A 27566-nucleotide genomic window follows, 5' to 3' on the forward strand; every position below is an offset into this window, starting at 1 on the left:
GTGGGTTAAGTATCTCAGTTTTCCTCTCTGATGCATAACAGGTCAAAATTTCCCGTGTCTCCTGAGTGGAGACTAGTTGAGTCTGCACACTCGTGAGTCCGCACTAGTTAAGTTCGACAGTGCGTACTTAATTCCTAGTGAAAGACATCCGGCAAAAGTAGACACCCAAACAAAAATACACACAGCCCTTTTATTAGGCTCCCTACAAACTGCACGCACGGACACAATGGAACACCAGGGAGACTGCAAGCTCCAGGATGCAGCGCGGCCACCTGCACCTGCCGCTTTTCTATTGGGAGGCGCAGAGCAGCCTAGGCTTTGTAGTTCGTATATGGGCTCCCGGGATAGGTTGCTCTGGTGAGAGAGAGGCGGGGCCGGATGTGTCACGTGGGACCGACTCCCGCCGGCGCGGCCGCCTTCGTCTTTCTCTGTCTCGACTGAGGTAGCCATCTTGCTCTTGCTGCGTGCTGGTGTTGGAGAACCCTCCTTGCTTCAGGTGAGACCCCCGGCGGTCCCGCCACTCCACGGCCTTAGGCCGCTGCGCACGATCTCCCCACGCCCTTTTCTGCCGACACCCGCCAACTGCTGGGGCTGCCACTTCCGCTGTGGCGCGCCGAGTGGGGGCGGAGGCGGCTGGCTTGGCCTCTCGGTTACCGGCGGCGCAGCTGGGGGTCGGCACCTGAGGGAAGGTCCCCAGCACCACCGCTTTCTGTGAGCGAGCGGGCCTGCGCTGTTGCCGCCCAGATCCAGTCCCAGGAGGCAGGTGGTCCCCCGCCTCTGTCCTGTTATTCTTCATTATTCACAACAATAATGCTGTGAGCTTTATACAGCCTATCTGCTGTCATCTCGTTTGATCCTCCCACTAGACAGATAGGGAAACTGAGGCTAGCAGCCCCCGCCCCCGAGCGCTGGAGACTGAATTCCGTTGCAGCGCTCTTCACCTCGTAATGGCAGTGTTTGTTTAAAGTCTGCCACCCTCTCTGAGACATTGCTTTGCCCGTTTTTATAGCCCCATCACACTGCCTGATGCATAGTAGGCTGTCAGGAAGTTGATGATTGACCGACGGGCAGTGTTACACAGCTCGTGAATGGAGGTTTCAACTTCCGTTCCCACGTTCTTTCACTCTACCAGATCTGTCCCTTAGGGAATGGTAACAATAGTTACCAGTTTCTGAGTATCTGCTGTGAGCCATACCCTGTGCTTGATACCTTAATCTTTAACTCTTAAAACAACTCTGTGAAGTATGTGGTCTTACACTGTTTCTAATACGGAAGGGATAGAAGTTCAGAGAAGTAAAATACCGTTCTGAAGCCCTAAGTGGTGGAAACTTGATCTTTCTGATTCCAAAGCCTGTGCCTCTCTTATTAGATAGAGTAACCCACAAAATAAAAAGTCAGGATTAAAGATTGAAATTATTTTATCTCTTTGTGAACATGGTGTATGTGAAAGTGCCCACCATAATGCTTGGAACTTAGGCACTCAATAAATGTTGATTATAACCTCATTATTTGCATCTTTTCGAGATTCCTTGAGGAAAGGGCTAAAAGATCCTAGGATCCCCAAGGAAGAATTCACTAATCATATGGCCTTAGGAAGTTACTACTTCCTTTTGGGCCTAGGAAGTGACTTCTCCCTTCTGGGCCCTCATTTCCAAATCTATTAAATTGGGAGGGAGGTGAACTTTTATTTATTTATAATTTATACCCTGCTGCTGCTTGCAAGTATTTGAGATGGCCACATGTACAAGACAGAAATAATGCGTACAATAAAATGAAGGTTGATTGAGGAATAGGGAGTTAAAGCAGGTGATCTTTGAGGTCTATTCCGAATTCTGAGCTTGAAATCTCTTCTCTCATAGACTGAGTCCAATCTAATTTCCTACTTGAATTCCATGCACCCCAACCTGCTAGTAGACAAAGGACCACTCTTCTTCCTCCCCTACCAACCTTGAGCTTCCAACCTCCCTAAAACGCTTTTTCTCTGAGGTACTCCTTGGGAACAAGTTTTCTGTTATACTGATTATCTGGAATGGACTCTGTTCTTTCTTGTCTACACATTGATATAAAGAGTTAATTTTGTCCTTGCTTTGTTTCAAACAAGTCAGGACTCTATTTTGGCTTCCACCTCTTCTCTTGGGGATTGTTACTTCACAATGCCGAAGAGTCCCAAAAGGTTTACCCTGTGTCTGGTTCTAATATTTTCACTTATCCCCTTTTTTTTGTAAAAAATTCCTTAGGCTCTTTGTTAGTTCACTACACCTTCGTGGCCACATTCCTTTGAGAGTAGTGAATATTGGTCCTTTTCTGTAGATATTGAATGTAGAGATTGGGATTTACATCAGCAGATTTAAGTCTGTGGCAGAGTTGAGATTGCCACACACCTAAGTCTCCTGATTTTGTACTATAATCACACTTGCTCCTATGAAAGAGTGTTTTAGCTGCTTGAGCATTGTGATACAGTACTGAGTAAAGACTGAGAAATCATAAATTCTAAATGTTATTTAGGAACTGGACTTTGGCCTTAAAGCAGAGAGATATACAGGTTAGTGCCTAAGTACAGTGTCAGAGTACAGAACAATTAGTACTTATATAATCTTTGATTCTCTTTTATCTCTGAATTGAAGAAAACAGTAGCCTTTTCATCTGAATGATGATTATAAAGAGTTTAGAGAATCAGCCAAAAAGTTTTGACAACACCCTTATCCTTTATTCCCTCTCTCATATCTCAGTAATGATCTGTTGATCCAAGAACAAGTAAAACAAGACTTTTAACATTGGCTTTTATTTGTTTACATAGTGTGGAATGTTATGGCCCATTATAAACTGAAGAATTTTTTTCCTTAGTTGGAAAGGACTGACCAGAGTAGGATTCCTGACTTTATAATGCTCTTAGAGTTTTCAAAATCAAGATTAACCTCTAAAAGTTTATTTCTAAGAGTTTCCTCTTCCCCTCCTCCCCACAAAATTTAGCATCAATGTAGCAGAGATAGGTTTTTGTCAAATTGTGCAAGGAGGCATTTTACCTTATATGCAAGAATATCTTGACAAGTATGACATATTATATTAGTGCAAGGTATTGAATGAACTCCGTGGAAAGTGCTGCAGAAGCATTGAATGTCTGAAAATCTGGTTCTCTTTTCCTATTATTAACATACCACCTGACCTTGAATAGAGGACGGGACTACCTCACATCTTGACAGCTACACAGCCTATTGTATTTTTTTCTTTGTCCAGATTTTTCTTTTCCCTTTTTTTCTTTCTTTCATTTTTTTTTTGTCTTCTTTTTATGGTTTAAAGAAATACAAAATGTGATTTGAGAGAAAAATGTTTACTTAAAGGTTGTGCTAATTTGGTAACAGCTCTCTGCTGTGAAAATCTTTGGGGGAAAAACTGGCTTGCAGAGATTTCATAATTGGTTAGGTTTTATTGAATGCCAAAGTACTGAATCATGCTTTTAAGGAGGGATCTTCGAATAGGTAACTTTGAATCCCATTCTATTTTCTGTTTGTAAATTCAGCTCCCTCTTGGTATTATTTAATTTTGGATTTTTTACTGTCTGGCTTATGAAGCTAGGACAAGTTATTAATATTTTTAAGAATGTAGACAATATGATTGTGGTGGTGATGCATATTACAGGTTCAGTGAACCAGAAGGTACTGTTGTATAAACAGTTATTTTGTTTTGGTAAATAAAACAGTGACTTTAACAAATTTATTTTTCCCCCCCTAGATTTACCAACAGCATGAATCAAGAAAAGTTAGCCAAACTTCAGGCTCAGGTCCGGATAGGGGGCAAGGTGAGTGTGGCATAAGAAAAACTGATAGGAGAATGTATTATTACCAGATAGTGTCATTATTTTGGATTTGTGGTCATTGAAAATCTAAAATCTTTTAAACAATCAAGATTAAACCACATTCCAATTTGAAAATAATTTGTCTAGATCTAAAATAGATAATTAGAAGATCTCTCTCTCTGTTGGTGCAATTGAAATAGCCACCTTTGAGTCTTCTTAACATCTGGTGGTTATATGAGATGAACAAGTTAACCAACCTTATTAAGCTTCCATTTTCGCATCTGCAAAACAAAAGTAATCCTATATAAGATGCTTCTAAAGATAGAGTAATATTTCTAAAACACCTAAAACGGTGTCTGGCACAGACTAAACACTTAATAAATGACAGCTATTATGTTAGACTCACCCTCAGGGCATCCCAGATATTAAGGTTATCTTGACTGGATGCCCCTACTGCTTCAGTTAGGTGTACAATGGGGCATGCTTAAGTTGATGGTACATTGTTCATTGCTAGGTTTTCCTCCCAAATTCCTACCTATTTGTCTATGTTGGTGAATATGAACATAAGCATTCTTTTCCCATGTACTTTGAAGCCTAAGGATGATCTAGTTCTGAACACTGAAAATCTTTGATTCCCTTCAGCTCCAGCCTCAGGCTCAAGGAGAATATTCTACCTTTATCTCTGCCCAATACAATCTTTGTAAAAGGAAAAGCATGAATAGTATTTACCTCAGACCTAGGGAGGGGGTAGGTAGGACACTATGTAGCAGCCCCACTGTGTCATTTACTTTGATGATAACCACAGTTTCTGGGGATGGGGACAGGAGACGGGGAAGGGGAGAAGCAACTAGTACTTTCTCCTTCTTTCATAGTGATACAGTTATATGACTCTGGAGTCATATTAACACATTCCTATAACCAAAGTACTAGTCACATTGTAGCAGCAAGTGTAATGTAATGTACCAATGCAAAAACTAGGAATATTCAAGAACCATAGAATATACCTGTAAGAACTTGATGCAGTACATCATTATTATATATTTTAAACCAGATAGTTGGCACATTCATTCAGCTGGTTTATTGAGAATGTACTATGCGCCAAGCACACAGTACATAAATAAGTCAAGGTTTCCTGCTCTTGACACAGTTCATCTTGGAAGAGAGACATACAATTCCATTACAGAATAGTAAATGTTAAAATGAAGTACAAGGTGCTCCTGCCTAAGAGAGATAAGGACATCATCACTGAGCTGAGATTTGAAGAATAAACAAGAACAGGTGCAAGGATAAGTGGGTAGGGTGAAGGGAAGATTGTCGTTCTCACACATGCAAAGGCCCATAGGATGCTGAGATAGCATGGTGCTTAATGGAACAGCTTGCTTTAGTTTGTTATAGCTAGAGTTTAGAGTAAATAATGGATAAAGTATGGTAGCAAATGAAACAACCAGGTAATTCAGGGTTAGATCATAGTTTTGTATGCCATACTAGGGAGATTCAGATTTTATCCTATAGGCAAGAGCAACAGTAAACTACTGTAGAATTTTAAGAAGGAAATAACAGTCATTTTAAAAGGTAGCTGCCAGCATTGTGGAAAATGAAATAAAACAAGTTTGGCATAGAGGAGAACAATCGAGAAGCTACTGCTGTAGTATGTGGGACACAAATTCAGGGACTGGATATGACACAATTTAATGACCAATAGAATATGGGGGATGAACGGGTGAGAGGATTCTGGGATGATGTCCAAATTTCTGGTTTTAGAGCTACAAAACTTAGGAAATATAAGAAGAGTAGTTTGGTGGACTGATAAGCTTTTAGGCATGTTGACTTTGAGGTGCGTGAGGATCATTTGAGTTGTATCCAGCAAGCAATTGAGCTATCCCTGAGTCAGGAGCACATCATAAATAAATGGCCATCTATGTAAAGAGTCACTCTTAGTTCATCCTTTAACTGGATTTCATTACAACCTTTGCTGCTACCCACGGGACTCTCTTCTACTCCCACCAGAGTTGCTGAGACTGAGGCTTCTGCCTACTCTCTATAAGCCTGATTGCCTGAGTAATACTGCAGGAGCTACCCAGAGATTGAAACCTCCTTTCCTTTTTCTTTACTCCTGCCAGGTCTCAGAAAGATTTAGGCCTCAAGATATAGACTGCTCTTGGCAGTGTTTCAGCCCTGCTTTAGGTTACATTTTTTTAAATTGGCTCAGGAATTTAATTCATTGTTTTAAATAGTTTTTCAATGGAAAAAATGTATTTAGAGTTTCAAAGTATCCATTTAGAAATGAACTTTTCCTATCTCAGTAAATAGTATAATTTTCAACCTATTTGCTCAGGTCAAAATTCTAAACATCATTCTAGATTCCTTTTTTCCCTCATATCCCATATCTAGTCCATCAGCAAGTCCTGTTGGTTCTTCTGACAGTCTGAGCTCTCACCACCTCCACTGCCACAACCTTCATTTCTCATCAGGACTGCTACAGTAGCTTCCTGATTGATTTCATTATAGTTCATTTTCCACAGCAACCTCAGTCATCTTTTAAAATTATAAATCAGATCCAGTCATTTTCATGCTTAAAACCTTCCAATGGCTTCCTATTGCAATTGGAATGAAGTCCAACTCCTGCCCATGGGATTCTAGGCCACATGATCTGGCCCTTACCGATCTTTCTGATTTCATTTTCCTCCTCCTTTCCCATTGTTTACTCTGCTTTAGCCATACTGGCCTGCTTTCTCTAGAAATAAAAGGTTCACTCTTGTTTCATTCTGCTTGGATCACTCTTTCCCTAGGTCTTCCCATGGATCTCAGCTCATATGTCACCTCTTCAGAGGGGCCTTCCCTGAATATTGTAATAAAGTAGTGCTTTACCCCCATCTGATATTCTTGTCACTATGTTATTTTTTTTCTTAATACCCTTGTCCTGTTTGAAATGATGTAATTTGTTTATATGTTTATTGACTTTTCCTTCACACTGTAATGTGTGCTCCTTGAAGTAAGAACTTGATCTTTTTCATTCCTGGGTTCTAGGACTCTAGAACACTCACATAATAGGCATTTGACTATTTTTTTTTTTTTTTTTTTTTTTTGCGGTGCGCGGGCCTCTCACTGTTGTGGCCTCTCCCATTGCAGAGCACAGGCTCCGGACACGCAGGCTCAGCGGCCATGGCTCACGGGCCTAGCTGCTCCGTGGCATGTGGGATCTTCCCGGACCAGGGCACGAACCCGTGTCCCCTGCATCGGCAGGCGGACTCTCAACCACTGTGCCACCAGGGAAGCCCTTTGACTCTTAATTATGTCATAATCTCCAAAGTTTCGGAATATCTTTAGACTTTATTGTCAGGGGGTGGTAGGCACTGTTAAAAAAAGCATTCCTTATAATGTTTGAAAGTTGATATAAAGCACACTAAATTATCTTGAAATTATAAATTATTTTTTATTAGAAACAATTTTTTTATTAGAAACATTTTCTTGAAACAATGTTAAAATGATAAAGGCTGGATATTGGAAAGAGTAAGAACAATTGGCTAGAAACTGACCTTCAAAAATCTGGGTTAGGCTGACAGTCTTATTAATCATCTAATCATTCATTAGACTTCATTATGTCATTACTGTGTGTGGCACCACCTCACTATTGAGTTGAAGTTGGCAGTTTCTTGAGTGAATATTATGAATATTATGTTAGAATATTAATTAGAATATTATGTAAAGGAAGACAAGTGATTGCAGTTGTCAAATGCATGGCACGCTAACACTTCTGTTTGGTTATCTTTCAGGGTACAGCGCGCAGAAAGAAGAAGGTGGTACATAGAACAGCTACAGCTGATGACAAAAAACTTCAGAGTTCTCTAAAAAAACTGGCTGTGAATAATATAGCTGGTATTGAAGAGGTATGGTCACTTAGTAAATTGTTATTTGGACAAGTAGCACATTCACAGATAATTAACCACACTTTCAAATGTAAAATATCAGCTTAGATGAATCCGGTATTGTCTTTCTGAAGGACTATAGCTATTGAATTTGCTTTTTGTATAAATTGGATGATTGTCCAAAAAAATGATTTTAGTAGACAGTTAAAGGATTCATTATACTTTTCAGACTCAAAGTATTTGCATATATGTCAAAATTATGGAACTGCTCTTGAATTTTAATAGAATAAGATTTTTTTCTAATGATACAGAAATAAAGAAACCCAAAGATTTCTTCCAGTAGGATGGACTTTTTTCCCATACACAGTCTCTCAAAGCATTACCTCAGCCAAGCTCTAGCAATAGCTTTACATGAATTGGATTTTTTATTAGACCTCTTTCAAAAATTATTCATTAAATTTTTAAATTATTTTATTATATTTTGATAATTCTACTTTTCTCAAATCTGAAACCAAAGATTGATGTTATTTCAAAAGGCACTCAAGAAAAATTATAATAACATCAACTGTTTGTGATTTGTTACCATCTAGACCTACTTCTACCTAATGATTCCATTTCTGATAGTAACCAATGTTAAAATTTTCACTGCCATCAGTTAGATTTCATTATGTCATTACTTCGTGTGGCACCACCTCACAATTTTTAGTAGATTATTAATGGACATGTGCTGTGAAACATAGATCAGAAACAATGTGGTGATGGGGATTACTATTAAAGAAATAGCAGAGTACCAAAAAAAGGCAGTGAAATGGCAAAGTGCTACATATTCCTTCAGCCATGCATATGTGAATGAATGAACACATCGTTTAAATCTGCTTTGTACTTTCAAAGTCAATATACTGATAAAACAGTAGGAAATGTGAGCCACATTTATCTTTTTTCCATTCAGCTTGATGTGGCTGTGCATTCTTACTCTGATAAATATTAGAACTTCATTTGCAAGTCTTGAAATTAAGCATTTAAAATGCTTTTTTTTTTCTGAGCTATTGAAAGCTTTTATATATTTTCATTGACCTAAAATAATTTTCAGAGAGATCATTCTCTATCTGGGGTATATTTGAGAAAAAGCAAATTTAAGCCTGTCTTTAAAAATCACAGCTTGACAGCTGCATAGCCCAGGGAGATCAGCTCGGTGCTTTGTGACCACCTAGAGGGGTGGGATAGGGAGGGTGGGAGGGAGGGAGACTCAAGAGGGAGGGGATATGGGGATATATGTATAGTATAGCTGATTTGCTTTGTTATACAGCAGAAACTAACACAACATTGTAAAGCAATTATACTCCAATAAAGATGTTTTAAAAAATCACAGCTTGATTAAAAAAAAGAATAAGTTGTAACAATGGACATGAACTCTGATAATGTTAAGCCTAACTTACTTATAAGTGTTCAGGCAATCTTATATCTTTGCCTACCTTTCTACTCTCTGACTTCATGCCCACCCCTCCCCACCTCAACACTGTTGACATTTTGAACCAGATAATTCTTTACTGTGGGAACTGTCCTGTACATTGTAGGATGTTTGGCAGCATGCCTGGACTCTACCCACTAGATCCCCAGTTACAACAACCAAAAATGTCTCCAGACGTTATTGCATGTTCTCTGGGGGGCAAATCACCCTTGGTTGAAAACACTTCTTTAGAGAGAGGAAAAGATTGTATTTACACCTCCTTGAAGTATAGATTTTAACTGCATAATATTTCCAGGGGCATGCTTGTCTAAATGTTTGGTTTGTTCAAATTTGGAAGACTTTATGGTTCTTATAATTAATAAAACTTTTAGTGTTTTATAGTGAAATAAAAAGCCAGTCAGTTATCAGTCTTTGATCTCTTCAGAATATAATCAAACTAGTTATAATGGTGTGCTGAGGTCATGGTTTATTTGTTGTCGAAATTATAAATTTTTAATGGTAGTGAACATCTGCTGTATGCCAAGCATTTTGCTAGGCAGTGATTCATAAGATATTATTCATAGTCTCTGTCGTTTAGAGCTTAAAATCTAGTGTGGAAACTAATTAGACAACTAGACAGATAAACAAATATATATTATCCATTTCAGCTTCACAGTGTCTCATGGTTGGTTGTTACTGGTTACAGATAAGAAAGCTGAGACTTAGAGAGTCAGGTATCTGCCCAAGATCACATAGCTAGTAAGTGCTGAATTCCAGATTTGAACTAAGTATGTCAAAACCACAGTTCATTTTATTCATTGATTTATCTTGCTTTGGTCTTTTTAGTTATACTTTCTTATACTCACTATTGGCCTTTTCCTCTCCTCCTGCCCCTCCTTACTCTCTGTTCTTCCAAACTCCCCCCAAAGAAAGGGACAGTGCCTGCCTTATATCCTGTATTATCGAGCACCTGCCATGTTCAGTTCATTACTTAACATTATAGATAAAAGAAATCCCCATCAGTATTTCCAAGGACATTGCTTTTTCTCCTTTTTCAGGTATTAATGTAGGTGTTATTTCCTCCCAGAAGCCTTCCTGGTAGCACACATACACATTTATGCAAAGAAGGGTTAGACGCCTTTCCTATGTGCCTCCATAATGCCCTGTATTTAATTTTTTTTTTTTTTTTTTTTTTTTTTGCGTTACGCGGGCCTCTCAATGCTGTGGCCTCTTCCGTTGCGGAGCACAGGCTCCGGACGCGCAGGCTCAGCGGCCATGGCCCACGGGCCCAGCCGCTCCGCGGCACGCGGGATCCCCCCAGACCGGGGCACGAACCCGTGTCCCCTGCATCGGCAGGCGGACCCTCAACCACTGCGCCACCAGGGAAGCCCCCTGTATTTAATTTTATTATAGCATGTATTAAACTATATTATTAATTCTTTTTTGTTGGTATTGCCAGTGTAGTTTTGTTTGGAGACACATATCTCCAAAACGTCACACAGAAAATTAATGGTACATAATAGGCATGTACATGCTCTTGTTGCACTCCCACCCCCGTGTGTGTGTGTGTGTGTGTGTGTGTGTGATGTCTTCCAACCCTCACAGACTAGTTGTACAAAGAAAATATGCGTAAAGAAAATTAACACTGTAAGGTAACAGCTATAACATTCTGAATGTTTGAAACTAAAATGGGAAGGTTTGCTTTCTTCCTTTCCCTCTTTCTAAAATTGATTTTTTGAGAACCAAGATATTTGGTACTTTATATAACACTTTGCAGATCTAAAATAATTTTGTTTAGGCATATCTAGTGTACTGTATAATCTGGCTTGCCTCAAACATTATGTTTTGTGTTACTATAATTAAAGCAGAATTTATTTCATTTTTTTTTTAAGAAAATTATGACACACGCTTGGTTTAAAACAGCTTCTAGGAGGAAAAAAGAAACTACTACATTAAATGTATACATGAAAACGTGTGTGGTTTTCAGAAACATTAAGATATGAAAAAATATATACATCTTAGAATAGAAGAAATGATTATTTTACAATTTCGTTAATTTTAACTTGGGATGTTTTCAGCTTTTTTCAAAGTGCTGAACTCTGGAAGATACTATCTTTTTGGGTTTTGGCAGTTTAAGGAAAGTAGATAAAAACATTTGAAAAGAGAAGATACTTCAAAACATCAAACCAATAGAAAGTACTTGGTTTGGTGGGTTGGAACAGAGAGATCAGAGTTGGGTTTCAAAAACTTATTGAATGCACTTCTGCTAAGTAAAATTTTATTTTATTTTATTTCATTTTATTTTTTTGCGGTACGCGGGCCTCTCACTGTTGTGGCCTCTCCCGTTGTGGAGCACAGGCTCCGGACACACAGGCTTAGCGGCCATGGCTCACGGGCCCAGCCGCTCCGCGGCATGTGGGATCTTCCCGGACCGGGGCACGAACCCGCGTCCCCCGCATCAGCAGGCACACTCTCAACCACTGTGCCACCAGGGAAGCCCTGCCAAGTAAAATTTTAATCTTAGTTTCTAGGCTGTCAGTATCAGTAATTTTTTTCCCCTTCTAAAGCTTAATTTATGTCTTCTTCAAATACTTAAAAACTAAAGGACTGTTTGAATTAAGAGAGGCTTCTCTGGACTTTTATGTGTTCCCTAGTTTGTTAATTTGGGGTAATAAATTCAATCATATGTAGATTTCTTTTACCTGTTACCAAAGACAGAAATCCAAAGCTGTCAAAAAGGGGCAGGGGAGGGCTTCCCTGGTGGCACAGTGGTTGGGGGTCCACCTGCCGATGCAGGGGACGCGGGTTCGTGCCCTGGGTCCGGGAGGATCCCACATGCTGCGGAGCGGCTGGGCCCGTGAGCCGTGGCCGCTGAGCCTGTGCGTCCAGAGCCTGTGCTCCGCAGCAGGAGAGGCCACAGCAGTGAGAGGCCTGCGTACCGCAAAAAAAAAGGGGGGGGGGGGCAGGGGAATGTCAGAGACTGTTTCATACAAAAAAGCCAAGTAAGTACCGGGTTTTAGGAAGAAATTCCTATGTGAACTCTGAGAGTATAATCCAGAACTAAATTTCTGAAAATGTTTTATGTTCTCTGACATTTGAAGATATTTGGATGTGCTTCTTACTTGGTAATCTAGTTGACTGTAGTGACCGTGTTGTCACCTTTCTTCTCCTGATGATAACATGCATCTATCAAAAGTAGGATCTGGGGCTTCCCTGGTGGTGCAGTGGTTGGGGGTCCGCCTGCCGATGCGGGGGGCACGGGTTCGTGCCCTGGTCTGGGGGGATCCCGCATGCCGCGGAGCGGCTGGGCCCGTGGGCCATGGCCGCTGGGCCTGCGTGTCCGGAGCCTGTGCTCCGCAGTGGGAGAGGCCGCAGCAGTGGGAGGCCCGCGTACCACAAAAAATAAAAAAATAAAAAAAGTAGGATCTGGGGCTTCCCTGGTGGCGCAGTGGTTGAGAGTCCGCCTGCCGATGCAGGGGACACGGGTTCATGCCCTGGTCTGGGAAGATCCCACATGCCGCGGAGCGGCTGGGCCCGTGAGCCATGGCCGCTGAGCCTGTGCGTCCGGAGCCTGTGCTCCACAACGGGAGAGGCCACAACAGTGAGAGGCCTGCGTATCGCAAAAAAAAAAAAAAAAAAAAAAAAAAAAAAAGGTAGAATCTGTTTCATTTCCCAGAGATAATTGATTTCATCAGATGTATTTAATAAGAAATGTCACCAAAAATCTGCTTCTCTGGTTCAGATGGTCTAGTTGTTTCACAGAGTTTTACTATTATATTCAGAGGACAGCTTCTATCTTAACTAAGGTATGATTCTGTCTCCATGAAACCTTCCCTATCTTTCCAGGCATAATTCATCAACACTTTATCTGTACTTCCACTGCCCTTAGCTTAAATTGCTCTGCTATAATGCGTTTATTATTACAGCCTCATATTGTAGGGTGTGATTACTTATTAACCAAATAGTCTGTTTGCAGTAGATTGTAAGAATCTTGACAGTAGGAACTGTGTTTATTCATCATTTATAATCTATAGCATGCTGACTCCCATGATGAGTTTGTTTGGGGCCTGTTAAGTTTAAGCAATACTGATTATTCTAGGTGGAATTGTTTTGCAAGAAGTTAGCCATAGAGAGCTGGCGCTCAGGAGAAAGCTTAGGGCTGGGAATTTAAATTTTGTAATTGTACACATAAGTTTTACTGTTTATATTTTCCTCTTCTTGGCTCTTATTTTTCTTGAACCAGTTATACAGAAGAAGAACCTAAAGTTGACCCTTACTGCGGTTCCTTCTTCCTCCAGCTAGAGCCTCAGGTGTCAATGGGTGTACAGCTCTTAGTACAGGAGAGTGAAAGAGAAACACTGTACCATTCAACTTATTATCACACAGCAGTCTTACATTCTTTAAATATCCTGCTTTTTTTGTTTTTTGTTTTTTTTTCCCTGTTTTTTGTGTGTGTGGTAAAATAAACATAACATAAAATTTGCCTTTTTTTTTCCCTATGTGCAGAGCTTTTTTTTTTTTTGGCTGCGTTGGTTCTTCGTTGCTGCACGTGGGCTTTCTCTAGTTGCAGCGAGCAGGGTCTCTTCATTGCAGTGCGCGGGCTTCTCACTACGGTGGCTTCTCTTGTTGTACAGCGCAGGCTCCAGGTGCATGGGCTTCGGTAGTTATGGCTCACAGGATCTAGAGCACAGTCTTAGTAGTTGTGGCACACAGGCTTAGTTGCTCTGCAGCTTGTGGGATCTTCCCAGACCAGGAATCGGACCCATGTCCCCTGCATTGGCAGGTGGATTCTTAAACACTGCACCACCAGGGAAGTCCCAGATCTTTTTTTTTTTTAACAATTTTTTAAAATTGAAGTATATATGGGACTTCCTTGGCGGTCCAGTGGTTAGGACTCTGTGCTTCCACTGCAGGGGCACAGTTTCAGTCCCTGGTTGGGGAACTAAGATCCCGCAAGCCGCGTGGCATGGCCAAAAAAAAAAAATACAAGGAGTGTTCTGCCTATGTTTTCCTCTAAGAGTTTTATAGTATTTGGTCATGGTTAGGTCTTTAATCCATTTTGAGTTTATTTTTATATATGCTGTTAGAGAATGTTTTTATTTCATTCTTTTACATGTAACTGTCCAGTTTTCCGTGCTCAAGTTATTGAAGAGACTGTCTTTTCTCCGTTGTATCTTGCCTCCTTTGTCATAGATTAATTGACCATAAATGCGTATCTTTATTTCTGGGCTTTCTGTTCTGTTCTGTTGATCTATGTGTCTGTTTTCATGCCAGTATCATACTGTTTCATTGCTCTAGCTTTGTAATATAGTCTGAAATCAAGGAGCATGATTCCTCAAGCTCCATTCTTCTTTTTCAAGATCATTTTGGCTTTTCAGGATCTTTTGTGTTTCCATACAAATTTAAAAATTTTTTGTTCCAATTCCATGAAAACTGCTATTGGTAATTTGATAGAGATTGCATTGAATCTGTAGACTGCCTTGGGTGGTATGGTCATTTTAACAATTATGATTCTTCCAATCCAAGAACATGGTATGTCTTTCTATCTGTTTTTTGTCGTCTTCAGTTTCTTTCATCAACGTCTTAATAATTTTCGGAGTACAGGTCTTTTGCCTCCTTAGGGAGGTCTCTATTCCTAGGTATTTTATTCTTTTTGATACAAAGGTAAGTGGGATTGTTTCCTTAATTTCTCTTTCTGCTATTTTGTTGTTAGTGTATAGAAATGCAGCAGATTTCTGTGCATTAATTTTGTATTCTGCAACTTTACCAAATTCATTGATGAGTTCTAGTAATTTTTTGGTGGCATGTTTAGGATTTTCTATGTATAGTATCATGTCATCTGAAAACAGTGACAGTTTTATTACTTCTTTTCCAATTTGGATTATTTTTATTTCTTTTTCTTCTCTGATTGCTGTGGCTAGGACTTCCAAAACTATGCTGAATAAAAATGGTGATAGTGGGCATCCCTGTCTTGTTCTTGATCTTAGAGGAAATGCTTTCAGCTTTTCTCCATTGAGTATGGTGTTAGCTGTGGGTTTGTCATATGTGGCCTTTATTATGTTGTGGTAAGTCCCCTCTATGCCCACATTCTGGAGAGTTTTCATCATAAATGGATGTTGAATTTTATCAGAAGCTTTTTTGGCATCTGTTGAGATGATCATATGCTTTTTTACTCTTCAGTTTGTTAATGTGGTATATCACACTGATTGATTTGTGGATTCTGAAAAATCCTTTCATCCCTGGGATAAATCCTACTTGATCATGGTGTATGATCCTTTTAATGTATTGTTGGATTCAGGTGCTAGTATTTTGTTGACGATTTTTGCATCTAGGTTCATCATAGTGATATTGGCCTGTAATTTCCTTTTTTTGTGGTGTCTTTGTCTGGTTTTGGTATCAGGGTGATGGTGGCCTCATAGAATGAGTTCAGAAGTTTTCCTTCCTATGCAGTTTTTTGGAATAGTTTCAGAAGGATATGTTTTAACTCTTCTCTAAATGTTTGATAGAATTCACCTGTGAAGCCATCTGGTCCTGGACTTCTGTTTACTGGAAGTTTTTAAATTACTGATTCAGTTTCAGTACTGGTAATTGGACTCTTCATATTGTCTATTTTTTCCTGGTTCAGTCTTGGGAGATTGTACCTTTCTAAGAATTTGTCCATTTCTTCTAGGTTGTCCATTTTATTGGCATATAGTTGCTTGTTGCCTCTTACGGCCCTTTGTGTTTCTGTGGTATTGGTCGTAACTTCTCCTTTTTCATTTCTGATTTTATTGATGTGAGCCCTCTTCCTTTTTTTCTTGCTGAGTCTGGCTAAAGGTTTATCAATTTTGTTTACCTTTTCAAAGAACCAGCTTTTAGTTTTATTGATCTTTTTTATTGTTTTCTTAGTCTCTATTTCATTTATTTCTGCTTAGATCTTGATGATTTCTTTCCTTCTGCTGCCTTTGGGTTTTGTTTGTTCTTCTTTCTCTAGTTGCTTTAGGTGTAATGTTAGGTCATTTATTTGAGATTTTTCTTGTTTCCTGAGGTAAGCTTGTATCTCTATGAACTTCCCTCTTAGAACTGCTTTTGCTGCATCCCATAGGTTTTGGATTGTCATGTTTTCGTTTTCACATGTATCAAGGTATTTTTTGATTTCCTCTTTGCTTTCTTCAGGGATCCATTGATTGTTTAGTAGCATATTGTTTAGTCGCCATGTGTTTGTGTTTTTTGCAGTTTTTTTCCTTGTAGTTGATTTCTAACCTCATACTGTTGTGTTTGGGAAAGATGCTTGATATGATTTCAGTTTTCTTAAATTTACTGAGGCTTGCTTTGTAGCCCAGCATGTGATCTGTCCTGGAGAATGTTCCATGTACACTTGAAAAGAATGTGTATTCTGCTGCTTTCAGATGGAATGCTCTATACATATTAAGTCCATCTGGTCTAATGTGTCACTTAAGGCCTGTGTTTCCTTATTGACTTTCTGTCTGGATGCTCTGTCCATTGATGTAAGTAGGGCGTTAAAGTCCCCTACTATTATTGTGTTACTGTTGGTTTCTCTTTTATGTCTGTTAACATTTGCCTTGTGTATTGAGGTGCTCTTATGTTGGGTACATATATATTTACAATTGTTATATCTTCTTGGATTGATCCTTTGATTGTTATGTAGTGTCCTTTTTGTCTCTTGTAACAGTCTTTATTTTAGAGTCTATTTTGTCTGACATAAGTATTGCTACTTAAGCTTTCTTTTGATTTTCATTGGTGTGGAGTACCTCACTTTCAGTCTGTATGGGTCTCTTGATCTGAAGGGAGTCTCTTGTAGGCAGCGTATATATGGGTCCTGTTTTTGTATTCATTCAGCCAGTCTGTGTCTTTTGGTTGGAGCATTCAGTCCGTTTACATTTAAGGTAATTATCAATATGTATATTCCTATTGCCATTTTGTTAATTGTCTAGTGTCTAGTGGATTTGTCTAGTGGACATGTCTAGTGGATTTGTTTTTGCAGGTATTTTCTTCCCCTTCTTTTGTTCTCTTCTCTTGTGATTTGATGGCTATCTTTAGTGTTATGTTTGGATTCCTTTTTCTTTTTTGTGTGTATATCTTTTATAGATTTTTGTTTTATGGCTACCATGAGCTTTTTGTATAACAGTCTGTATATTCATGCTTGTTTTAAGTTGCTCATCTCTTAATTTCAAATGCATTTTAGATGCCCTGCATTTGTATTCTCCTACCCTCATGATTGTTGTTTTTGGTATTATATTTTATATCTAATTTTTTGTGTATCCCTTAACTGCTTATTGTATATACAGATGATTTTACTACTTTTGTCTTTTAAACTCCCTACTAGCTTTGTGTGTGGATGATATCGTGCTTTATTGTATGTTTGCCTTTACCAGCAAGCTTTTCCATTTTGTAATTCTCTTGTTTCTAGTTGTGACCTTTTCTTCTCTGCCTAGAGAAGTTCCTTCAACATTTGTTTTAAAGCTGGTTTTGTGGTGCTGAATTCTTTTAGCTTTTGCTTGTCTGTAAAGCTTTTGATTTCTCCATCACATCTGAACCTCGAGAGCCTTGCTGAGTAGAATATTCTTGGTTGTAGGTTTTTCTCTTTCATTGTTTTGAGTATATCATCTCTCCCTTCTGGCATGCAGAGTTTCTCCCAAAAATTCAGCTGATAGCCTTATGGGCGTTCCCTCGTATGTTATTTGATGCTATTCTCTTGTTGCTTTATATATTTATTTATTTATTTATTTATTTTTGGCTGTGTTGGGTCTTTGTTGCTGCCCACGGGCTTTCTCTAGTCACAGTGAGCAGGGGCTACTCTTCGTTGTGGTGCAGGCTTCTCAGTGTGGTGGCTTCTCTTGTGGAACACAGGCTCCAGGCGCGCAGGCTTCAGTAGTTGTGGCTCATGGGCTCTAGAGTGCAGCCTCAGTAGTTGTGGCACACGGGCTTAGTTGTTCTGTGGCATGTAGGATCTTCCCAGAACAGGGCTCGAACCCGTGTCCCCTGCATTGGCGGGCGGATTCTTAACTACTGCGCCACCAGGGAAGCTCCCTCTGTTTTTTTTTTTGGGAAGCTCCCTCTTGTTGCTTTTAATACTCTCTTCATCTTTAATTTTTGTCTTTTTTTTTTTTTTTTGTGGTACGTGGGCCTCCTGTTGCGGGGCATAGGCTCTGGATGCACAGGCTTAGCGGCCATGGCTCACAGGCCCAACCGCTCCGCGGCATGTGGGATCTTCCCAGACCAGGGCACGAACCCGTGTCCCCCGCATCGGCAGGCGGACTCAACCACTGCGCCACCAGGGAAGCCCTAATTTTTGTCATTTTGATTACAATATGTCTTAGTCTGTTCCTCTCTGGTTAATCCTGTATGGGACTGTCTGCTTCCTGGACTCGGGTGACTTTCCTTTCCCAGGTTAGGGAAGTTTTCAGCTATTATCTCTTCAAATATTTTGTCAGGACCTTTCTTTCTCTCTTAGCCTTCTGGGACCCCTATGATCTTACTATTAGTGTACTTGATGTTGTCCCAGAGATCTCTTAAACTGTCTTCATTTCTTCTCATTCTTTTTTCTGTTCAATGGCAGTGATTTCCACTAGTCTGTCTTCCAACTCACTGATCCATTCTTCTGCCTCATTTAGTCTGCTATTGATTTCTTCTAGTGTATTTTTCATTTCAGTTATTGTCTTCTTCGATTCTGTTTGGTGGTTCTTTATATTTTCTAATTCTAAACTTCTCATTTCTCACTCTGTGCACCCCTTCTCTCCTGAGTTCTTTGATCATTTTTACAACCATTACCCTGACCTCTTTTTTTGGGTAGATAGCTTATCTTCACGTCACTTAGTTCTTCTGGGATTTTACGTTGCTTAGTTCTTCTGGAATTTTACATCAGTTCTTCATTGTCTGAAACATATTCCTCTGATGTCTCATTTTATCTAAATTCCTATTTGTGTTTTTATGTATGTAGTAGGTTAATTATGTTTCTCAACCTTGGAGAAGCGGCCCTCTGTAGGAGACGTCATGTGCGTCCCAGCAGTGCACTCTCCTCTCATCACCCAAGGGCCAGAGGCCAGCTGGTCCCAGGGTAGTATCTGGCCTGTGTTTGCAGACTTGGTCTGCAGGCTGCAGAATTGTAGTGTTCTTGCTTCTGGTGTCTGCCCCCAGGTGGGCGAGTCTGGTCTAGAGACTTATGCAGGCTTCCTGGTGGGAGGGGCCAGTGCCTGCCCACTTGTGCGTGGAGTGGGGTCTTGGCCCTCTGGTGGGCAGGGACATGTCTAGAGGTGGCTTTGGGCTTAGGAAGTCTTTAGGCAGCATGTCTGCTGGTGGATGGGGCTGTGTTCATACCTAGTTAGTTGTTTGGCCTGAGGCCTCCCAGTCCTGGAGCCTACAGGCTGTTGGGAGGGGCCAGGTCTTGGTGCCAAGATGTCAGCCTCCAGGAGAGCTCATGCAGATGAATGCTCCCTGATATGCCCACTACCAGTGTCTGTGTCCCCAGGGTGAGGCATAGCTACTCCCCAACCCCTACCCCGCCTACCCAGGAGACTATCTCAGACCAGCAGGTTGGTCTGACCCAGGCGCCTATCAGATTACTGCTTTTGCCCTTAGTCGTGATGCACATGAGATTTTGTGTGCACCTTTAAGAGTGAAGTCTCTGTTCCCCCCAATCCTGTGGAGCTCGTGCAATAAAGCCCCGCTGGCCTTCAAAGCCAAATGGTCTAGGGGCTCTTCGGGGGGCCCAATGTGGGGCTCAGAACCCTCACTTCTGTAGGAGAACCTCTATAATATAATTACTCTCCAGTCACCCACCCAGTGGGTATGGGATTTGATTATATCTCAAGTGTGCCCCTCCTACATGTCTCGTTGTGGTTCCTTCTTTATGTCTTTTCTGGTGGGTTCCAGTCTTTTTTATCAGTGGTTGTTCTGTAGTTAGTTATGATGTTGCTTGTGAGAGGAAATGAGCTTAGGGGTCTTTCTACTCTGCCATCTTGGCCTCTCTCAGTTCCCAATTTCCCCTTCTTTTTTTTTTCCTAGAGAATTCTCTTTTTTTAAATATTTATTTGTCTTTTATCTTTGGCTGCATCAGATCTTTATTGCGGCATGTGGGATCTTCATTGTGGCACGCAGGATCTTTCGTTGCGACACATGGGCTCTTCATTGTGGCTCACGGGCTTCTATCTAGTTGTAGTGTGTGGGTTTTCTCTCTCTAGTTGTGGTGTGTGGACTCTATAGTTGTGGCACATGGGCTCCAGAGCGTGTGGGCTCTGTAGTTTGTGGCACACAGGCTCCGTAGTTGTGGCATGCGGGCTTAGTTGCCCACGGCATGTGGAATCTTAGTTCCCCAACCAGGGATCGAACCCATGTCCCCTGTGTTGGAAGGCAGATTCTTTACCACTGGACCACCAAGGAAGTCCCTCCCCTTCTTTCTTCTAGAGATGATTTCACCTGTTATTCTGCTTCCTCTCCATCATCATTTCACTGATACTCTGCAGCATTTGCCAAGACTTTCCTTAAAATTCTATGCTTTGCTTCTTGTCCTTTCTCCTACTTCATTGTATCCTTATTTCCTTTGCTGTCTCCTTTTGTTTTCCATTCCACTAAAACTATTATTTCCTCAAAATTTTGTCACTAGCATTCTTTATTTGCTCCATTAATAGTTCTCAAAATTGGTCTTGGGACCACTTTTTTTCAGAACCATATAGGTTACTTTTAAAAGTTCAGACTCATTGATCCACCAGAGAACTCCAGAATTAGATTCCCATTTTAACCAATTTTTTTTTCCATTTTAACCAATTTTAAGTGTACAATTCAGTGGCTTTAATTACACTCACAATGTTATGCAACCACCACCATCATCTATTTCCAAATTTTTCATCATCCCAAATAGAAACTCTGTACCCATTAAGCAATAACTCCCCATTCCCCTTTCCCCCAGCTTCTGATAATCTCTCTTACTTTCTGTCTCTGGATTTGCCTGTTGTAGATATTTCATGTAAGTGGAATCATGTAATAGTTGTCCTTTCATGTCTGGCTTACTTCACTTAGCATATTTTCAAGGTTCATCCATGTTTAGCATGTACCAGAACTTCACTCCTTTTATAGCTGACTAATATTCCATTCTACGGGTAATACCACATTTTATCCATTTGTTTATTGATGAACATCTTTTGTTTTTAAAATAGCTTCCACCCATCCCCCATAAAAATACATTGTCATCATAGAAAGTTAAGGGTATGCAGAAAATATGGAAAAGATATTAGCATTCAGTCATAACTCCACTACAAAGAAATAACTACTCTTAGTCTTATATTTCTTTCCTATCTTTATATGCATATATATTTAATATATCTGAGACTGCAGTTAGATGTACAATTTGGAATCCTTCCTTTTCCAAATAGTATTATATTACAAAAATTGTTTCATGTCATTAAAAAATTTTTCTTAATTGTCAGTCTAAATGTCTACATGTATTCCAGTATATGAACATACCATAATTTAACATTTCTTTATTTATTATGCATTATAATGCTTTAATAGTAAAGACTCACATGTTGGACTTTTATATACATAAATATTTATCTTCTTCTCCAAGTTCCTTAAGACAGTTTCTTGGAAATACAGTTGCTGACTGAAAGATCGTGATCAGTTTTAGAACTCTTCATCCATATTGCCAAATTGATTTTCAGAAAGGACATGCCATTTTATGCTATCTACAGCATAGCTACAGAGAATCCATCTCATCAGACTCCTGCCACCAGAGCATAAGAGAAAATGATCCCAGCATATCATATAGTCTAATAATGTCTGTTAGCTTTCACTTATATTAGTAATAATAGGTTATGCTTCATACTAGCCTTTAGATATAAGCAGGTGCTGAGCTTAAAAGGATTGAATGTGAAAGATACTGACTTATGGGAGTGTGTGCAAAGGCCATAATCCTCAAAATCTGACATCCCTTAGCCTTACACAGTCCAGACACTTACGTGTCTTATTCTTAAAATGTCTGTTATTTCACCCCATTAAAATATAGCAGGAAGGCAATAAAAGATTAATTTCCTAATAAACATTTAAGTGCCACTACATACAGGAAGGAGTAGCAATAAAACTTGATTTTAAGACAGTTATGAACTGCAGCTAACTGGCCTAGCGGGGACTTTGAAACAAACAAACAAAAATTACATAGCATAAGAATTTAAACCCCCTCTCTGAACTGAGAGGGCAGTTAGTTACCGGCAAGAGCTGTGGAGTCAATCATAACTTTGTAATCCTCCTTATAGCCATGAAAACTTATTGCTATGTAGGAATAAAGCGAGCATCAGATTTACCAGCTAGAAGGCTGCTACAGTTAATATATGTGCCCTACTCAAAGGCCAGCAAGGGCAGGGGTTGTTAAGGTTTTGATAAGTAGCGTAATTGGGCCACCCAGCAGTTGCCTGGAATGACTTAAAATAGCCTTCAATTCTATAGAGCAGTTGGGCTGATTCTGAAAGGGCAGAACAATAGGAAAAATCAGGCCAAAAATACAGCCCAGGAGGTTCTGGGTGTCTTCATTGGGGGCACTACTGGTGCTATTTCTGAACCTTAATATGACCCCTCATCTAGCATTTGGGGAAGTGAGATCTGACAGCATCCATGATTTTAGAATAAGTTTTATAGGAGGTGTCCATTCAGCAAATTTGAGTGACTGTTAGATGCTGACAGTTGGGGGGATACTGTATCTCGTAAGGCAATGGCCTCTGATCTCAAGGAGTTCACCTTCTAGTAAGGTCAAAGATTACAAACAATTATACTACAAGATAATTCTATATAATATCAGTTTCCATGAAGTGCAGAAGGTGAATAAACCACCTTAAGTTTTCACAGAGAAAGAAGCATCTGACCCAAGTCTTGGATAACTGGGAACTTACAATGTGGAGAAGCAGAAAAGGGTTCTTCTAAACAGTGAAAACAGCATATGTAATTGCACTATGCGTGAGAGGACAAAGTATTTTTTGGTAACTACGAGACATGTCAGTATTAATTAGAGCAAAAAATAAGAGAAAGGGCATCTGGAGTTTTGGACTGGGGTCAAAAAAATGCCTCTTCGGGACTTACCTGGTGGCACAGTGGTTAAGAATCTGACTGTCAATGCAGGGGATACGGGTTCGAGCCTTGGGCCAGGAAGATCCCACATGTCGCAGAGCAACTAAGCCCATGCGCCACAACTACTGAGCCTGAGTCTAGAGCCCTTGAGCCACAACTACTGAAACCCACGTGCCTAGAGCCCGTGCTCTGCAACGAAGGGTAGCCCCCGCTTGCCGCAACTAGAGAAAGCTCATGTGGCAATGAAGACCCAACGCAGCCAAAAATAAAAAATTTTTAAATTTTTTTAAATGCCTCTTCCTCCATAACTCAAGTAGCATTCTTTACCTCAGCTACCTGTTAAGTGGAAAAAACACCGACATAAATGGGATGCTTGATCGATTGAAAAAGGAACCTGAGTGCTGTTGTAGTAGCTAGTTTAATAATCTTTGTTTATTTGTCTGCTCCTTGTTATTATACTGTATATAGATTGTATGATTTACGTAGACCAAACAGCAGTAAAATCACTGGGGGGAAGTGAAGTCTTCATATGAAATGCATACAATTTGCTTTGTGAATTTAACAAATTCCTTATCCCTCCTTTTGCCTCTAAAAGAGTTGGGAAGTGTCTAACTGATCTTGCTCAGCCCAACAATTAATCCTTTGATAGTTCTAATAGCCTGTATCTAGGAGCCTTATATAACCATGTCATTTGCTCAGTAGAGGGGAAGGAATGTTAGATAGAAATAAAATATTCTGGCCTTTTTAACTTCTAGTATTTCATTCTCTCTATTCTAAAACTAAACTCTCCACCCAATTCTGGACCTTGCTGTTCATGAAGCTACATCTTTTATACAACCCCATTTAAAACAACGATTAATAAATTTATTTGTATTTCACAGTCTGGGATGGCATTCATATTGCTTTTCACACTAAACTCAAACAACATATTTTAAACTACAAAGACCTACATCAGGCTGTAAAATGTGACTTAACATTTAGCCTTTGGAAAAGAAGCTTGAGCAGAAGGAAAATTCATGAATTTATTTATTGTTTTTTGCCCCATGTTAGCCTCTTATTTTGCTGCCAGTAAGGTATATATTATCCATATATCAGCTGTTACTTAGCTTACATTCTGAGATAAATATTTCTCTGACAAGCTTTTATGGTGCTACAGAATTGAATTTTTATAGACAAATAAGTGTTTTAAGAATGAGAATGACATCATAGGAAGGAAACTAAACAAAGTTGGGAAATCCAGGTTCAAGTTCTGGGTTTGCACATAACCAGCTGTTTGTCCTTGGGTATGTTGCTTAACCAAGAGCTCTTGTCTTTAGTATTTATTTCTTTAACAAGAGATTTGAACTAGAAGACCTCTAAATTCACCAAATATATGGCCTGACTTTTTTGGAACAATATTGATTTCAAATCTCTTGTGACTTCAATGTTTGTAAATAAAAAATATCTCATATTACAATGTTTGAGGGCTCTTTTCACACCTGGAAGTATTGTAGAAATCCTTTATTAAATTAAGTGATTCGGTCTTGATTTGGAAAATATAGTCCTACCATATCTTTATTCTTTTCCCATACTAAAATTATGTGATTCTAGGATAGATCCAGAGCAGCATCCCATTTCATATCTACTATGCCACTGCCTTCTCAAGCCATTCCTCTCCTATACTTTCAGCCATTTTTCCATTTAACTTTTCTACTTAAACAGTAATTATCTTCAGAAGTACATAGTTTATCTTTTTCTAAAGTTAATATAAATTATTTTTAACTTGTGATGATTTTTGTTCAGGACAGCTAGATTGAATGCTTACTCTGTGTAATATTTGTGGGGTTTAGTTACAATTTTCTAGGGGATTTGCCTTTATTTTCTCTGTGTTCCAGGTCTTGCCTGAAATTTAGAAGCCCCTTTCTTCCCCTTCCTTTCTGGTGCTGTCTATCAGTGGTGGTGATCACCTCTGAGGAAGAAAAGCCCACTTGCACTGACCATGGAGAACACTCAGCATCTCTGCTTGATTGTGACAAGGGCAGTTTTTGGATGGATCATGAAATGCTTCTAAAGTAGCCAAGAGTTAACTTTCGTAACCTTTTTATATAATAAGCATGTTACCACCAAGGTAACTTACCCAGTGAAATCAACTACATAGTGGAATCACATTATTTACACATTTAACTTATATGCAAATACAACTCTACTAAAACACAGAGTGAGAGAGAAAAATAACATTTTACATAGTGCATGCACATTCAGCCTTCCTTTTCAGTGAGTCCTAGGCAATGAAATTAAATCTGAAGCAGTCAGTTCATATTGGTGAAAGCTACAGAGAGAATGTGAGGATGGTTTTAAAGGTCTCCTAGTAATTGATAAATGTTCAGATGGCCAGGCAACTGGGTGGGAGAACTTCCTTGTCATTTACAAGGGTTTTTGAAGGTTGTTGAGAAGCTACACTTAAAAATCAGAGAAACTGACAAAATCCTCTACAAAGAAAGACATGAAGAGAACAAGTTGAAACTTTTGTAAATTTACTAAGTATTCAAAGGAGTGAAACACCTGATTGATTAAATTTCTGAGTGTTCTTTATGGGTTTTCAGTGGTTATTTTTACCATACACTATTACCCCCTTACAACCTGTCCCATAAGTAAGATGCTGACTATTGTACAGATACAATAGTATCTATTGATTTAGTTTGCTAGTATAAATTAAGAGAATGGGTAATTTCATTATGAAGCCAATTCGTGGCTGATAACTCCCATTTTTTTTAAATGTGGGCATGAACTTCTTCCTCGCAGTAGAAATCTTTGAATTTAAAATCTAGATTCTAGGGAATTCCCTGGTCCAGTGGTTAGGACTCAGTGCTTTCACTGCCGTGTGCCTAGGTTTGATCCCTGGTCGGGGACCTAAGATCCCACAAGCCATGTGGCGTGGCCAGTAATAATAATAATAATTTTAGATTCTATAATAAAATGACTGTTTCTTGACCATCCTAGTAATTTATGCCATGTACATTATTTTACTTTGTCACTAGGGTTTTTTTCCACCCAAATCCACGGCTTACATAATTACTACATTGGGATTGCATAACTAGCTACCAAGTAAAAATCAGTAATTGGATAAAATGTTCTTTAAAACATTTTTAAAGTTGTACCAAATATGTGAAATACATTTTTTTCTGTGATCACACAGGTGAACATGATTAAAGATGATGGGACAGTTATTCATTTCAACAATCCCAAAGTCCAAGCTTCCCTTTCTGCTAACACCTTTGCGATTACTGGCCATGCTGAAGCCAAACCAATCACAGAAATGCTTCCTGGAATATTAAGTCAGCTTGGTGCTGACAGCTTAACAAGTCTTAGGAAGTTAGCTGAACAGTTCCCTCGGCAAGGTAGGTATTTCAATTTAGTGCCTCTTTCCCTCCTCACCTTACTTAAAGAACCTCATGATTTAAAAGGTGTGTCCATTTTATGCTAGAAGGATTTGCCTGTACATAAATTTTACTTTTTGTAATATTGTATGCTTCATAAATTTTTGAGTTTGTTCCTTTAGTAATTATGCAGTGTAGCATGTAGAATATTCAGATACATTTTGGTAGTAATATAGAGTGTTGGGAGGTAATTACTTAAAAGGAAAGTGCCAGGATCTGCAGGCCACATTTTATAAACAGTTGATTTGGTATTCACTTCTGACTAATGACAAGACGATAATGTTATCACAGAACTATATTTTCATTTAATATTGTTGATTGTGCTATAGATGCAGCAACCATAAGTTCTGAGTGTCCAAGATAGTTCTGATTTCAAATGTGTCTTGTCATCCCTAAAAAATCAGAGCCTGTTAGTTCAATGCTAATACTACAAAGCTAGATAGTTTTACACCAAAAGAGATGGACAAAATCTTGAATGTTGATTTTTTATTTGGAGAATATGGAATTTGGAGAATTAATTAACTATAATGTCTTTATTTAAACTCACCTAAATTATTCCACTTTGCATGTAAGTTTTACCTTCACTACCCATTGAAATTGCGAACCATATTTAGTGTATATCTAATGAAGTTAAACTTTTAATAATTTTAGTATCAAGTAAAAAAATATGGCATTTAGATTAGGCAGTATTTAGCTTTTTCTGAACAACTACGTAAGATTTGTTTCTAGAACTATGTAGACAGGAAAAAAGGATAAACATTACAAGTATTTGGTAAGGATCTTTGTTCTCAATGACTAATTTTAAAATAAACTTTTTGTAGTGTTGGATAGCAAAACACCAAAACCAGAAGACATTGATGAGGAGGATGATGATGTTCCAGGTAGGTGACATTTCTTCAGTTTTAAGATTTTTAGCATCCTGTTTATCTCATTTAATTCATTGCATGATCATTTTTCAGTTTTTTGTTAATGGTGAGCTTGTGAATTTAAAT

The 27566-nt window shown here is 39.2% G+C and overlaps 1 protein-coding gene across 4 annotated transcripts in view; it reads left to right on the plus strand.

Annotated features, from left to right (window-relative positions):
- Window positions 1-373: 373 nt before the first annotated feature.
- BTF3L4 (basic transcription factor 3 like 4) overlaps window positions 374-27566 on the plus strand; it is a 36991-nt gene continuing 9798 nt past the window's right edge. The window contains exons 1-6 of one of the 4 annotated variants that reach the window (XR_004352161.1): window positions 381-496; window positions 3730-3796; window positions 7567-7680; window positions 25033-25265; window positions 26334-26535; window positions 27396-27455. Coding sequence is in view for 3 of the 4 variants with exons in the window: in XM_032648282.1 (XP_032504173.1) it covers window positions 3743-3796; window positions 7567-7680; window positions 26334-26535; window positions 27396-27455 (430 nt within the window). In the remaining variant the exon portion in view is untranslated. Of the gene's footprint in view, window positions 764-3729; window positions 3797-7566; window positions 7681-25012; window positions 25266-26333; window positions 26536-27395; window positions 27456-27566 lie in introns of those variants that run through there. The other 3 variants (XM_032648282.1, XM_032648288.1, XM_032648299.1) reach the window with 3 other exon arrangements.

Source organism: Phocoena sinus, chromosome 1 (assembly GCF_008692025.1).
Source record: "Phocoena sinus isolate mPhoSin1 chromosome 1, mPhoSin1.pri, whole genome shotgun sequence".
NCBI classification, from domain to species: Eukaryota; Metazoa; Chordata; class Mammalia; order Artiodactyla; family Phocoenidae; genus Phocoena; species Phocoena sinus.